This window comes from Cyprinus carpio, chromosome B17 (assembly GCF_018340385.1).
Source record: "Cyprinus carpio isolate SPL01 chromosome B17, ASM1834038v1, whole genome shotgun sequence".
In the NCBI taxonomy this organism is placed as follows: domain Eukaryota; kingdom Metazoa; phylum Chordata; class Actinopteri; order Cypriniformes; family Cyprinidae; genus Cyprinus; species Cyprinus carpio.
This window is the reverse complement of record NC_056613.1, coordinates 10,371,728-10,385,885: the sequence shown is the minus strand read 5'-3', so window position 1 is coordinate 10,385,885 and position 14,158 is coordinate 10,371,728. Positions and strand designations below refer to the sequence as shown.

At 35.3% G+C, this 14,158-nt stretch overlaps 1 protein-coding gene across 1 annotated transcript; it reads right to left on the bottom strand.

The window, feature by feature from the left end:
* Positions 1-1,505: 1,505 nt before the first annotated feature.
* Positions 1,506-12,873, bottom strand: pygb (phosphorylase, glycogen; brain). The gene is made up of 20 exons (XM_042742150.1): positions 12,505-12,873; positions 10,743-10,844; positions 10,297-10,375; positions 10,097-10,200; positions 9,824-9,955; positions 9,008-9,119; positions 8,174-8,256; positions 7,549-7,692; positions 7,362-7,454; positions 6,898-7,044; positions 6,663-6,826; positions 5,954-6,068; positions 5,759-5,860; positions 5,512-5,659; positions 5,094-5,152; positions 4,451-4,592; positions 4,055-4,262; positions 3,652-3,786; positions 3,357-3,423; positions 1,506-2,961 (listed from the first exon to the last, which is right to left on the bottom strand). Exons 1-20 carry the CDS (start codon positions 12,745-12,747, stop codon positions 2,809-2,811), a joined length of 2,532 nt encoding a protein of 843 aa, XP_042598084.1. The 5' UTR covers positions 12,748-12,873; the 3' UTR covers positions 1,506-2,808.
* Between the last annotated feature and the right edge of the window lie 1,285 nt (positions 12,874-14,158).

Genomic DNA, 14,158 nt, shown 5'->3' with positions numbered 1-14,158 from the left:
ACTTTTCTTATTATTATTAGCATATGTTAAAAACAGTTGTGCTGCTTAATTTTTTTGTGGAAACTATGATGCCTTTTTCAGGATCCTTTGATTAATATAAAGTTTAAAAGAACAGCATTTTTTTGAAATCTAAATGTTTTGTAATTTGTCTTTACTGTCACTTTTGATCAATTTAATGCCTCCTTGATGAATAAAAATATTAATTTCTTCCCAAAAGAACCCCCCAAAATTTGGAACTTTCTATAACTAGCTCATTTACTCAAAATTCACTTTAAGTGTATCTTGCAGTGTTTTATAATTGTGTTCTTTAATTTGGTGGAATATGTGTAATGGATTTTAACATGCACAAAGTAAATGAGGCAATACTCAAGTCAAGGATACCAAGATCCATGACTCTACGAAACAGTGAGCAATAATGACACATCTTTGATTTGCTTTAATGTCTTGTCATGTATATATAATGAATATATTTCCTTCACAATGTGCACTGACCATCTGACTATTCTTATTTGCATATTTAAAGTAATTTTCACTGTAACACAACCCCTTTGAGACTCAAGGTTTGCTGTATTGTTGCTCTGTGTGTCAGGTTATATATGTTTTTTTTTCCTCAAATATTTCTGCTCAAATTTTATTTTCTTTTTTTAGGGCTGATAATAATAACAAGGTCATGTGTGCATGCAAGCTTCAATGGTAGATCTAGGCTCTCTGCTGATGTTATTCTTAGAAAGAAATTGTATTACAATTTTTGTTTTCATCTGCTGCCGTGTGACTGATGCACTGAAAGAAAAACAACCAAAATCTCTTAGCTTGTGAAGGACTATGTAGAAATGATGTAGAAATCATTTTAGCAAGACCACCAGGTTATAGAGAAGTGCAATAATATTATCTAAAGCTGAAGGACAACCATATGTTACACCAAAAAAACAAAAACAAAAAACGATATATATATATATATATAAACATAAATCTGCTCACTTATATATTCCATTGTACTAGAATGTAAAAATGGACCACAGAATATTTGGATGTTACTGCTCTGAACACAAATTTTATTCTGCCGTCTTTGTTGAAGTTGACCAAACTTTGCATATTTGAACTCAATACTTATATTTTAAAATTATTTTTTGTAATGAAATACTGCCCAGTTATTTCAACAGCAACTGTTACTTTTTGCAGAATATATCATGAGTGGTTTACAATGTTTGTTTTGTTCTAAGCTGCTAAAACTTACAGGACACATGCACAGATGTAAGTACACTATGTTTATTTGTAAACAATAAAAGACTGGAAAAGAAATGTATGCTTTCTGATATCCATTATTTAAAAGGCTTTTATACTGAAACCCAGGAGGACAATTTTATTTTTATTCTTATAATTCCTCTCTCTATAAATTTCTGTATCTGTATTACACTGTATTTTAACCCTTTATTTTTTTTTTTTTTTTTTTTAATACAGCAAAAAAAAAATGGAGGGAGACAAACTAAGGGAGGCAATAAAAAAAATTAAAAAGAAAACCTTCAACATTTTTATTATTTGTTATCATGGTTTTAACACCATTATTTGTATACAGTTCTTGTGTAAAATATAGCAAGAAAACAAGGCCTCGGTACAAAGTGTGAATGTTCAAAGGCACATCCATAAGCATACATTCAAACGACACACTGTAATCTGATATGCTGTTTAGACTGTTCAAACTCAAGCCAGGGTTTGCTTTATGAATTTCCATTTGCTAAAATTCAAGCTGCTTTGTAAAATGAACAACAGGACAAACATCTCATAATTTGGTAATGCTATGTGAAATAGTAGAGCAAACTGAATCAGCTTCAACCCTGAAGAAAAAAAAAGCAAGAAAAAAAGCAACTATAACACTATTTAAAGGACACACATGATGAATTCCCATGAGTTTACATCAGCCAGCTGCCATATAGCCTCTGTTCTTATTATTTTATGAAATATTCTACAAAGGGATGTGTTCTCTTATTGTTGTTAATATTGCACAGTGTGCATACAAGGCACCCTTTAACCTGCATTTGAAAGCTTGAATAAAAAGATCATTTGGACACCGAACAACCACATCACATGCACTCTGGAGTCATTATATCAATTCTGTTTGCATTTGTTACTTTTAAGGTTGTCATTTCTGACTGCTTACAGTATATCATATATTTTAAGGCAAATATACTACTTCTACTGAATTCAGACAAACTAAATGTGGTTGCAAGTCAAATATTTTGTCATGTTTAAGAAATATTCTAGGACACAAATGTTACTCAAGTCTCCAATGGTTTCCAGTTGCTGATTTGGCTTCAGAAAATACTCAAAGGCTCTTGTTCGGTCCTACCGTGTTCTCTGTTATAATCAGTCACAACCGCCATTCTCAAAAGTGAAACAAGGAATGCACAAAAATTGAGAATTTACACCAGTTGATGCATAAATACCTTTGAAACTGATGCTGGACTAAATTTTGGCAAAATGAAGCTTCAATAAATTAGTCTCAGATGACCAACGAATTGAATTTGCATAATGGAAACCATGATTACTGATAATTAAGTATAGGCATGTGCAAGTAACAGTGATTTAAAACCTACTACAGTGTAAGTGCACATGGAAGAGTTAGTTTTTTTGCGTGTATGTTTGAGGGTACACTACAGTAATGAAGTTCAAAGAGGCTCCACATGGTGTTATGCATAGTGCGAGAAACCTGAATCTGAATCAGGTGAAGCCAGTCAAAGCACACTGGGAAATTTTGAGGAACAGGAGCGCAGACCCAGTGGACACCGTCAGACCATCATGTTGCCCACTCCCTCATTCACGAGGTTCGTTAGGTGGCGGGATCTTGACGTCAGATGGCTCTACACCCCAGATCTCGCGTGCGTACTCTGCGATGGTGCGGTCGCTAGAGAACTTTCCAGAAGCAGCAATGTTTCTGATGACCTTTTTGGTCCATTCTTTTGGGTTCTGAGGAAAAGAGTGGGGAATTTTAATTTACACACAATGAAGGACAGTCCAAATTTAAGATTAAAAAAATCTGCTATTGGAAAACAGCTGTGACAGCAGTTTTACCAAAATTCCCGTTCATTAAGGTCAGCTAAATATTTTGAGTAGTGGTAGAATGATATCTAGTCCAAGTACTGGAGCTCAATCAGTCAGTGAACACTGGTCATTTTGACATTTAGCGCCCCCTTGTGACAGGTACAAACACTTGCTGTTCTCAAATATTTTAGAGTTTAGAAAATATAATTAAAATGTAATTTAATGGAATAATTTTTAGTGATTAAATATTACTACTGACACTGGGCTCAGCAACTGAAAAGCCCATATTGGTAAACCACCAGTAAATATCCAAACCTCACCCTGTAGAGTTCATTAACTTTTTCTTGACAGCTGATATATGCTTCATAGTCTGCAAATACCTTGAACCTGAGAAAGAAAAACAGAAGTCACGCACCTCTTACTAAAGCATAAATAAGTCTGATACTTGTTACATAAAATAGTTATGAATTCTATAGACCTTAATATATTAGGGTACAATAATCCGTAGCAAGTTTTTCTTACTTATAAACAAAAATGAGATATACCTGTATAAGCCACACAAGAAAATGCTAACTTCTTTTTAAAAAAAGGGGAGGTGAAGTCTTTAACACTCACCTGTCATGATTCATGAGCATGTTGACAACGTCTTTGAAGAGTTCAGGCTCTTTGGGGCTGAAGAATCCAGTGCTGATCTGATCCATCGCCTGCTTCAGTTCAGGCAGACGCTCGTAGTATTCCCTGGCATTGTATCTAGATCACAAACAGTGTTGTTATTGTAGACTAAAAATAAAACCATTAAAACTGCTTTTGGTAATTGAAATAAGGCTGAAATAAAGCAAAATAGAATAGACAAAAGGAGCAATTACTGATTTTAGATTAGAATGTACTCACAAATAAATTTTACAACCAGGGACTTATATCTCTGTTTTTGTTTCATTGTTTGATTACATCAGTCCTCCAGCCTAAAGCTTCCTTGTTTGCTGTCTTATCCCATTTCTATCCATTCACTCTTTCTCACCCCTTTTTGTCCATGGCCTCCACATCCTCCACCCTCATGCCAAAGATGAACAGGTTTTCTTCTCCAGCTTCTTCTGCCATCTCCACATTAGCGCCATCCATGGTTCCGATGGTCAGAGCGCCGTTAAGCATGAACTTCATGTTCCCTGTACCGGAGGCTTCTGTACCGGCCGTGGAGATTTGCTGGGACAGGTCTGCAGCAGGGATCACTGAAGAGCAAAGCATATGACACATTCAATCACATACTCAACACATAATTTGTAACATTAAAAAAAAACTATTATGCATCTATAGCAAAAACATTTATTAGTTTAATTATTGCATGATAAACCGTAATAAATCTCATCTGATCTGATCTTTTTCTGGCTATACATCAACTGTTTATGAATTTACTCACCCTTCTCAGCTAATGAGACTCTATAGTTCTCCAGGAAAATGACCTTGAGTCTGTCTCCCACCACAGGATCATGATTCACCACCTCCCCCACTGAGGTGATCAGTTTAATGATCATCTTTGCCATGTGATAGCCTGGTGCTGCCTGCAGGAGGCAGTGCGGGACAACACAAAAACACCTTTTACAAATTTTAGGACTCTTACAGCAGTGGCTCTAGACCTTTTTGACTTTTTGACAATATTCAAAGGTCCTTTATATGAAAAGGCAGCTAGTTTTCAAAGTCAAACAGAAAGTACAAGTGTCAATATTAACCATTAAATTAAATAATGAAAAAAAATATTCCACAATTCCAGACGTTTCAGGAATGGTACGTTCTTTAATAAAACATTTGTTGCTGAGGGGGGAGAAATCCGATTTTTTTTTTGTTTTGCATTTTCAGTTAAGTTTGACTATTTTTTTATATCTTCATTTCATACAATTTTAAGTCAACCTGTAAACCCTTCAGAAGTTTGCTGAGGCCCTCTAGTGGTTTGCTTTTGTCAAATACAGTTATGACCATTATCTACATATCTAAATAATAACAACAATATTTATTATTATAATTTAAAAAGTAAATTTCAAGTGAATTAAACTGAATACACGTACCTTTCCTCCAATCATTACTGTCCTTGGAACAAACTTCTTGTTCGGTTCTTTCTTAATCCCTAGAAAGTGCAGAATGAAAAAAAAAATACATTAATCATTTATAAATCACTCACTAATTACTCATTAATTGGAGTTATTTAAAAAGGAAACTCCTACATAATTCTGATAAACAACAACTAAACAGTTTTATTTTCTATAATATTTCATAGAATAATTTCTACAACTCTATAACTCTATTATAACGCCACAAAACAAGAAAACAGCTATCTATCTATATTTCCAACTGAATAAAAAACAACAACTGTACCAGTAAAAGACAAACTAATATTAATAAAAGTGCTATATCTGTGGTCAGTTCCTCTGTCCGGATCAACCTGGCACAACCCAGTGTGAACACATTTCTGTGTGTAATTCTTACTGTTGTATAAAGTGATGACATGCAGGCAGTTGAGCAGTTGTCTCTTGTACTCATGGATTCTTTTGACGTGGATGTCGAAGATGGACTCAGGATTTATCTTCACTTTGTACTCACTCTCCAGACATGCTGCAAACTTCAGCTTATTCTCCTAAAAAATAAATAAAAAAATAAGTCATTAACAAGAAAACAAAAAAAAAAACTAAAAAATCATAATACATAAACACCAAACAACAACATAAATGTAGACCTGTTTCACTTTAGCCACATCCCGAATGAACATTTCATCATTGACAAAGTCCAACAGTTTTTTTAACTGGAAAAGATCTGTCAGGAAGTCCTCACCAATTTTCTGAAAGGAAAAAAAAAATCACAAGACAGTAAGTGCCAGAAAGAAAACCTGTGGGGGAAGAGCTAGAAAGAGTTACTTGGTTAAGAAGGTCACCTCAGCGATGATGTCAGCCAGGCCGGGGTTGCAGAGCAGCAGCCAGCGACGAGGTGTAATGCCGTTTGTCTTGTTCTGAAACTTCTCTGGCTCAATGTCACAAAAGTCCTTAAACTTAAACCACAAAAAATAAAAATGTCTCTAAGTTCTACATGTCTTAATATAAAGCAATATCAATGGGGAAAAAACTATGTCAATATATAACTGACCTAACCAGTATCTCTACACGAAAATAAAATTTAAACCGACATATATATAAATATATATATATATAAATATATATACACATATATATACATATACATATATATATACATATATATACATATATATACATATATATATATACATATATATATATATACATATATATATATATATATATATATATATATATATACATATATATATACATATATCTATATATATATATATATATACATATATATATATATATATATATATATATACATATAATATATACATATATATACAATATATATACATATATTATATATATATATATATATATATATATATATACATATATATATATATATATATATATATATATATATATATATATATATATATATATATATATATATATATATATATATATATATATATATAAAAAATCATGGCTCCCTGGAAATGATATATTCTGCTATCAAATACTTTTGTGTAACAACTGATGCACTCTACTCACACAGTGGTCTTGACAATGTCTGAGTGAATCCGTGCGACTCCATTAACAGCGTGTGAGCCAACCACACAAAGGTGGGCCATGTTGATCCTCTTTGGATCCCCCTCCTCAATCAGAGACATCCTTCGCAAACGATCACTGTCGCCTGGATACAGCGCAGCAACTCTCTACAACAGAGACTCAGTCAGACAAACCGCTTCATTTAACAACATCTTGATGATCATGTGTGGATCCTCACATCCAGATGCCGCTGGTTGATCTCGTAGATGATCTGCAGGTGTCGTGGCAGGAGTTTCTCAAACATGTAGACAGGCCAGCGCTCCAGAGCCTCAGGTAACACCGTGTGGTTTGTGTATGCGCACGTCTTTGTGGTGATCTCCCATGCCTACACACATACATACAAAAATGCTAATTTTGATAACTTATTATAAATAGAAATTATATTCAATAAATTGAAATCAACAAATAAAATAAGAAAATGAGACATAAAAATTCCATTATTTTGAGTTGGCAGGTTGTGTGCACAATACTCTCTTTACATTAACATTACTCATGTCAGCATGACTAAACAGAAAAATGCCGCACAACAAAACGACCAAGGAATTAGTTTGCTTTTTATTTGTGCATATCAACTAATTTCAGTAAATGCATGTCTATGAATAAATGAATTATTAAGTAAATTAGAGAGCCTGAACATCACACCTTTTCCCAGTCTAGCCGCTCTATATCCAGCAGGATCCTCATGAGCTCAGGAATCGCCAGAGCTGGATGAGTATCATTCAACTGGATCGCCACCTGAGAGCGAGTTTTGAAAGCATTATACTTTGAAGGATATAGGTTTATTCGAACAAAAATTTGTGTCAATTGAACGTATTTAAAGTAATATCACCTTTTCATGGAAAGTCTCAAAAGAGGTGCGCATGGGATCCCGGCAGCCAAACTTTGAAGATTTAAAGCGTCTGATGATGTCCTGCAGAGTAGCAGCCACCACAAAGTACTCCTGCTTTAAACGGAGCTCCTTCCCTTCAAAAAACTAACACATGCATATACAAAGAATTTAATCAGTATTAAAGATAAACACACACTGAAACCTTTACAAATAGCAAAATATTTCATATTTTTCTGATAGAATAACTAATCATTGTGTTTTCTGGCTGTATAGTTCAGTAGCTGTGTGAACAATAGCTATATACACTAGTGTCTCATGATTCATGACATACGCCAACTGTTGCTCAGGACTCCATATTACAGTTTCATACTTCCTCATTGCATTACACATATCTGTGTTACTGTTGCACAAGATTAGAGCTTTCGGTCTGCTTGTGGCTGGTGCTAAAGCATATGTTGCAAACCAGCATCTACATAGTCTAAATATACACAAATGATATTTTGGTAACTAATACAGATTGTAGCTCACAAATTCTTGCTCTCTGTACATTCACTCCATCTGGCACACACACACACACAGATATCTCACTAAGAGTTTTACAGTATTGAGAGGTGTGTGTACTTACATTGTCATTGGGGTAGAGCACCCTGGAAATGTTCTCTGCCAGGTTTCGGTCCAGTACAGCCTGGATGTAATCTCCCACATTAACTACACAGGAAAAAAGAGAGTATTTTTTGCATTATAAATAAATGATACAACAGACAGAAATACTCTCAGCATGTAGAGTAACATTTTAGCCACAGCATTTATGTATCTCGTGACCGATACTTTGTCACTTTTGATCAATTTCATGCATCCTTGCTGAATAAAGTTAATTTCTTTTCAAAAAGAATTACAACTATTTGCAGAAGTCAATCTACACATTGGGAAAATGATGGCGTCTTATGCGGAAATATGACTTAATTTGAGCGCTAAACCTTAAGAGTACCATATGTTTATTAAAGAATGAGACATTCTATGTAGAGGCCCGACATTCATGAAGGACCCTCTCAAAAGCAGGCGTATCTATGGGTAACGCTGGCCTGTTGCCACCTGCTCTCCTGTTTCTGTGCTACTGCAAGAACGCTATATTTAGTATTCTGCACAGAAACCATTCTCCCAGGAAACAAGTTCAACTCAAGTAAGAAGGTAAGTTTAGACTAGATCACACTAAAAGTAATACAACACACTATTTCAATACACTGATACAAGGAAATTTCAAGCATACTGTGATTAATTTTAAGCATAACAATATTGCAACAATCTTAGCTCACACAGAAGCAGGGATCCTCCACCCAAACCAGTACCAAGGGTGTCACTTACTTTCAGTGATACAGCCGAAATAGTACCAAAACACATGTGACATACTGGACCAAGGACTGAATGTGTGTGTAAATGCATAATCATTGTTTGGACTCACATTCTTGCAGGTTGAAATCATTAGGAGCTTTGGCAGACCACAGTCTCATAGTATTCACTGTGTTGTTTTTATAGCCAGGCACAGGAGTGTCATAAGGCATCGCAAGCACCACCTGCCAAAGAAAAGATGGTACAAATATTCTAATTTTAATTATTTTATTTAAGCTTAATTCTGTTTAATTACATTTATAGAGAAACAAAAGACACTTAATAGACACTTGAACTGATTTTGCTTCAGGATCTATTTTTTTGATCAACCCAACCCAGTGCTAAAATTGTAAACAAAATGTCTTTTAAAAATGAACAAATTAAATATATTACCAAGAAATTTTTCACTTGTGCCTGACGCAGCAAGCTAAATTTGACTGCATACACAACCTTTTTTTGTCTTTCCCTTCTCTTTTATCTTTTAGAAATGTATAAGCGCATTGCTTTTGCAAACCTAACGATCATGATTACACTACCATCCAAATGTTTGGGGTCAGTGTGATTTAAGAAATTAATATTTTTATTTAGAAGGGATGTATTAAACTGATCAAAACTTACATTAAAGACATTTATCATGTTATAAAATATAAACATTTCTAATAAATGCTGCTCTTTTGTACTACATAGTCAAAAAATAATGCTAAAACAAATTATCACAATTATCACAAAATATTTAAAAGCACAACAATATCACTGTTTTTACAGTATATTAATCAAATAAATGCAGCCTTGGTAAGCATAAGATACTTTTTTTCCTAAAGCATTAAACAAAATCTAACAGTTAACTAACAAAAAAAGTTTATGGGGTTACATTTTATTTTATTATTACCTGGGTGTCAACCCACTTTGGTCCCTCATGTGTATGCGCCACTCGGCCATAGAAATGCACAGGCAGCATGTACTCCGGACGGGCCTTCTCCCAAGGGTTACCATAACGCAGCCAATCATCAGCTTCCTCCACCTAATAAACAGAGTTGTCCCATAGTTAAATGGTTTTGATATAAAAAAATAAAAAACGTTGAGGCTTTTTATCCAACTAACTCAATATAAGGCCAAGGTAAATGTATATTTGTCTATGAATGTATTTTTCAGTTTGGTTTACCTGCCAGCCATTGGTGATCTTCTGATTGAAGATGCCAAACTCATAACGAATGCCATATCCATATGCCGCCAAACCCAGAGATGCCATTGAGTCCAAAAAACAAGCTGAAGGAGAAGGCGAATACCCATAATGATCAGGTTGTGTACTCTACCACAAATGTAGTTTTTATTTTTATTTTTTTATTTTTTTAAGTTTGGTACCTGCAAGACGTCCAAGCCCTCCGTTTCCCAATCCTGCATCCTCCTCAATATCCTCCAGCTCTTCCAAATCCAGTCCAAGCTGAAGATCAGCACCATTGTGTAAAAAAAAGAAACAATGCATTTCATTATAAAAACATATACACAACACAAGTTCCATTTTGGGCAACAAAATTTGTAATTATTATGTAAACTTCATACAGTTTAAGTTTTCAGCAACTTCTGTGTTTTCACATTTAGTAAAGGAAGGGTTTAGACAGTTTTGCAAGCCTGTAGCAACTGGTCTACATCCCCCATGAGCTCTCTGTGGGTGAGCAGGGGATAAAAACAACAGCTGTTTCTAAAGTATCAGGATGTTTAAGTAATAGAGCTGTGGGCCGGTTCTGCAATTAAATAACAAACGCTCTACTAAAATATTAAGTTTACTAAGTCATGGTGATGCACTTTACCTGGTAGATGGCCTCATCACAGGCATTCTGCAGCCCAAGATTTATCATGGTGTTCTGTAGAGTTCTGCCCATGTAGAACTCTAGAGAGAGATAGTGGATGCGCTGAAACAGAAAACACACAGATAAATCTGATTGTACATGAACGTTCATGTCTACAGAGAATCTGTATCTGAAGCAGATGATGTAGGTAAAAAACGACATAAAAAGTATGACAATACAAGGTACAAAGATTAGAAGATGCTGTCTGGAAAATTCACCCTTACAATTAATCACTATGTGAACTGGAAAGAACAGTAATGGTCTACCAATATATATATATTTTTTTTTTCTAGAGTATATTTCCAAAAATACTGAGCTCTAAAACTGATTGTTACAGTTCAGAAATATCAATATAATTATTTGTAATTCAATCACAAATTAATAAAAATGACACATTAACATACTCTCCACTCATAACAAAGTCAAACTCATGCTCTGGTCATGTCTCTTCCAGGTTGCTCAATTGCAACATGCTTAATTTGATGTCTTTGGCTTAGGATCAACTTTTCATAAGAGTCCATTCATCAGATGTCTCCAAAGGGAGGAGTTCACAGCCTGCTGAAGGCCCCAAATCCACAGTGAACAACATTTGAATACCACAGTCATAAATAAATGCTTGCTTCACTTTCATGTGCTGAGATGGTACTTCATGACAGCATACTGTAGGTTTAAATAAAGTGACTAAGTGTTTTACTGTTTTTCCAAGGGTCTGAACCTCAACAAGCTTAATGCTTGACAAGAGTGAAGTTCCTGGAAACACTTCACGTATTGGTGTACTGTGCTCAACCATATAAAGCTGTCTGGTTCCATTTAGAGATGGAACCAGAGTTGGTTTAAAGGACTGCTGAAATAAAGCACACAAATCCCTGGAAAACAGTCAAACTCTCTGAATTTTGGCTAGTGCCAAGAACAGGACCAATCTTGTGCACTCAATAAAAATTTTTTTGAAAAAAAAGTGTTAATACATTTATAAAATCCCAAAAAAGGCACAAAGTATAGAAAGTTCCCAAGTAATACTACTTTAACTCAAAACACACTAAACTAATAAGTAACATCACATTTCACAGAAACCTAAATACATAGTGCAAGCCACATTGGTGAAACCACAAAAGGCCGGAAGAAAAAACACTTTCCACTTGTTACCCTCCTAAAAACACATAATTACCTCCCAAATCATAATAAAGCACCCAGGTCACAGGTGTCTATTAATAGGAACGAGTGATTCTGCACATGGACCATGTCAATGCATTAGATAAGGCCTATTATCTTCTACTGGGTTTGACAGTATAGTGTAATCTGTGCTTGCCCTAGAGAGCACACAACATCAAGTGGTTGCAAAATACTCAGTTACTAATGATGGCCTAATGTGACAAGGAACAGATCACACTTTGCACAGGAAGCACAAACTAACAGCTGAATCCATGTTAAAGGATGACCAAAAGGATGTCAATGCAAAGAACACAAAGTTGAGAAAACAAATGAGTGTTTAGGTTAAATTCAATATGAATATTCAGTACGTTTACAATGTACCATGAATATGATGGTTTATGCATCAAACTATTATTTCATTTAAATACGCATGCAGTTAAGAATGTATATATTCATGTTTAAACAGGCGATTGTTAATTTACATGCATTTTTATCTATCCCACTGCTGCACAAACATAACACTTCCTGGCTGCCTGCACAGGCAAGAGGAGGAAGAGGAAGAAGAGATCCGTACCTTCGGGTCTTTCTCGTAGTAATACTGCTGAGTGCGGATCCAGCGGCCCACCAGGTGATCCCGCACCGTGTGCGCCAGCGCGAAGTAATAATCCCGCGGCGTGGCCACATTGCGGTCCTTCACTAGGGTGAAGTGAAGATGCCTGTTGAAGCTCTTTTTGATTTCGGAAACGTCCCCCAGTCCAGCTATACCTCGAACACTGATCTGCTTGCGCTTTTCATGGTCGGTCAGAGGCTTGGACATGTTGACAACTCGTTTAAAAGGCAAAGAATGAACGTTTAGACGCCTTGACTTGCCGTGTGCCCACTGCCTAGCTTGGTGCGACGTGCAAAGACTGCACTTTTCCCTTTGAGACACACCCCTATGTCATCTGGAGAAGAAAGTGGGCGGGGCTTTATAGAATGTCTGTTTATTGGCCAGTGATGCTTTCGTAATTGCATTGTCATTGGCTGTGTGAGATGTCAATCAGTTCAGCAACGCTAACTACTGTAGCAACATGTTTAGGAATATATTCAGAATTCTGTGCCTGGAGTTGGACCAAAATTGCCGTTTTACTGTATAAACAGCTTTTAGGCCTATATAACATTTTAGCATGACCACTTTCAGCTTTAGTAAATATGACTTGTAAAGGCTTGCCCATTTCCTTAAGTTTCTTAAGAGCTCAGTTTCCATTGTTATAGTTATACAGACTTTTTACTGATAACTACAAGAGCCAGAATCTGGCCGTATATGGAACGAGTTTACAAGCAACCAATGGAAACCTTTTAAAAGTGGGAGGAGTCTGATTTAAAAGTGACTGATATGTGAGTAGCTGACATGCAGTGACAAACCATTCTTGATTTAAATCTATTTTAAACATTTAAATAATTATTCTAGAATTACTTTATGTTATGCCTGTCTTGATAGGTGGCAATAAATAAATAAATAAATGCAAGCTTGCTTCTTGACTCTTTGGTGTCTTTTAAACAAACTATTGACAGGGATATTGCTTAGAAAACCTAAAGACCAGGGAGAAATAAAGTAAATAAAATACAGATTTTATGGGGTTTAGAGAGGAATTGTTGTAGTCTCAGGTGAAGAAAAAAAAAGTATTTTTTAGGCTAGGCTTCCCAGAGATAGAAATGTTACTTCAGGTCCACAGACAAGGAAAAGGAAAATCATATTGTGTAAGTGCGACACGGATTTGGAAATTAACTGCACTTTCTGAAGACCTCAATACAACATCCTATGATGAGTAACAATTAGTAATAAATTGTGACATTTGGGCTGCCCAGCCCCCCCCCCCCCCCTTTAGTGTTGTGACACCTGCTGGTGCCAAGAAAGACCAGCAGCATGTCTGAACAGGTGAAAGATGTGATGGGAGCGCACACAAGGCAGACCACATCCTGCTGTCTCACTTTATGACCTTCTTGTGAACTTTATTTGCAATCGCACTTTTAAATACTTCACACAGGGCACAGTTTTCAACTTTTTTTTTTTTTTAAGATTATATTTATATGGCATTTTATATAAACATATTTCCTATGTTTAATAATAGGCACATTTAGTTTATAACTACAGGAGAAAAGTACATGACAGTAACAGCTCTGGTCAGTTTTCCTTCCATCTGAGAGCAGATAATATATAATATGAAGTACATGATTTGCTTGAACAT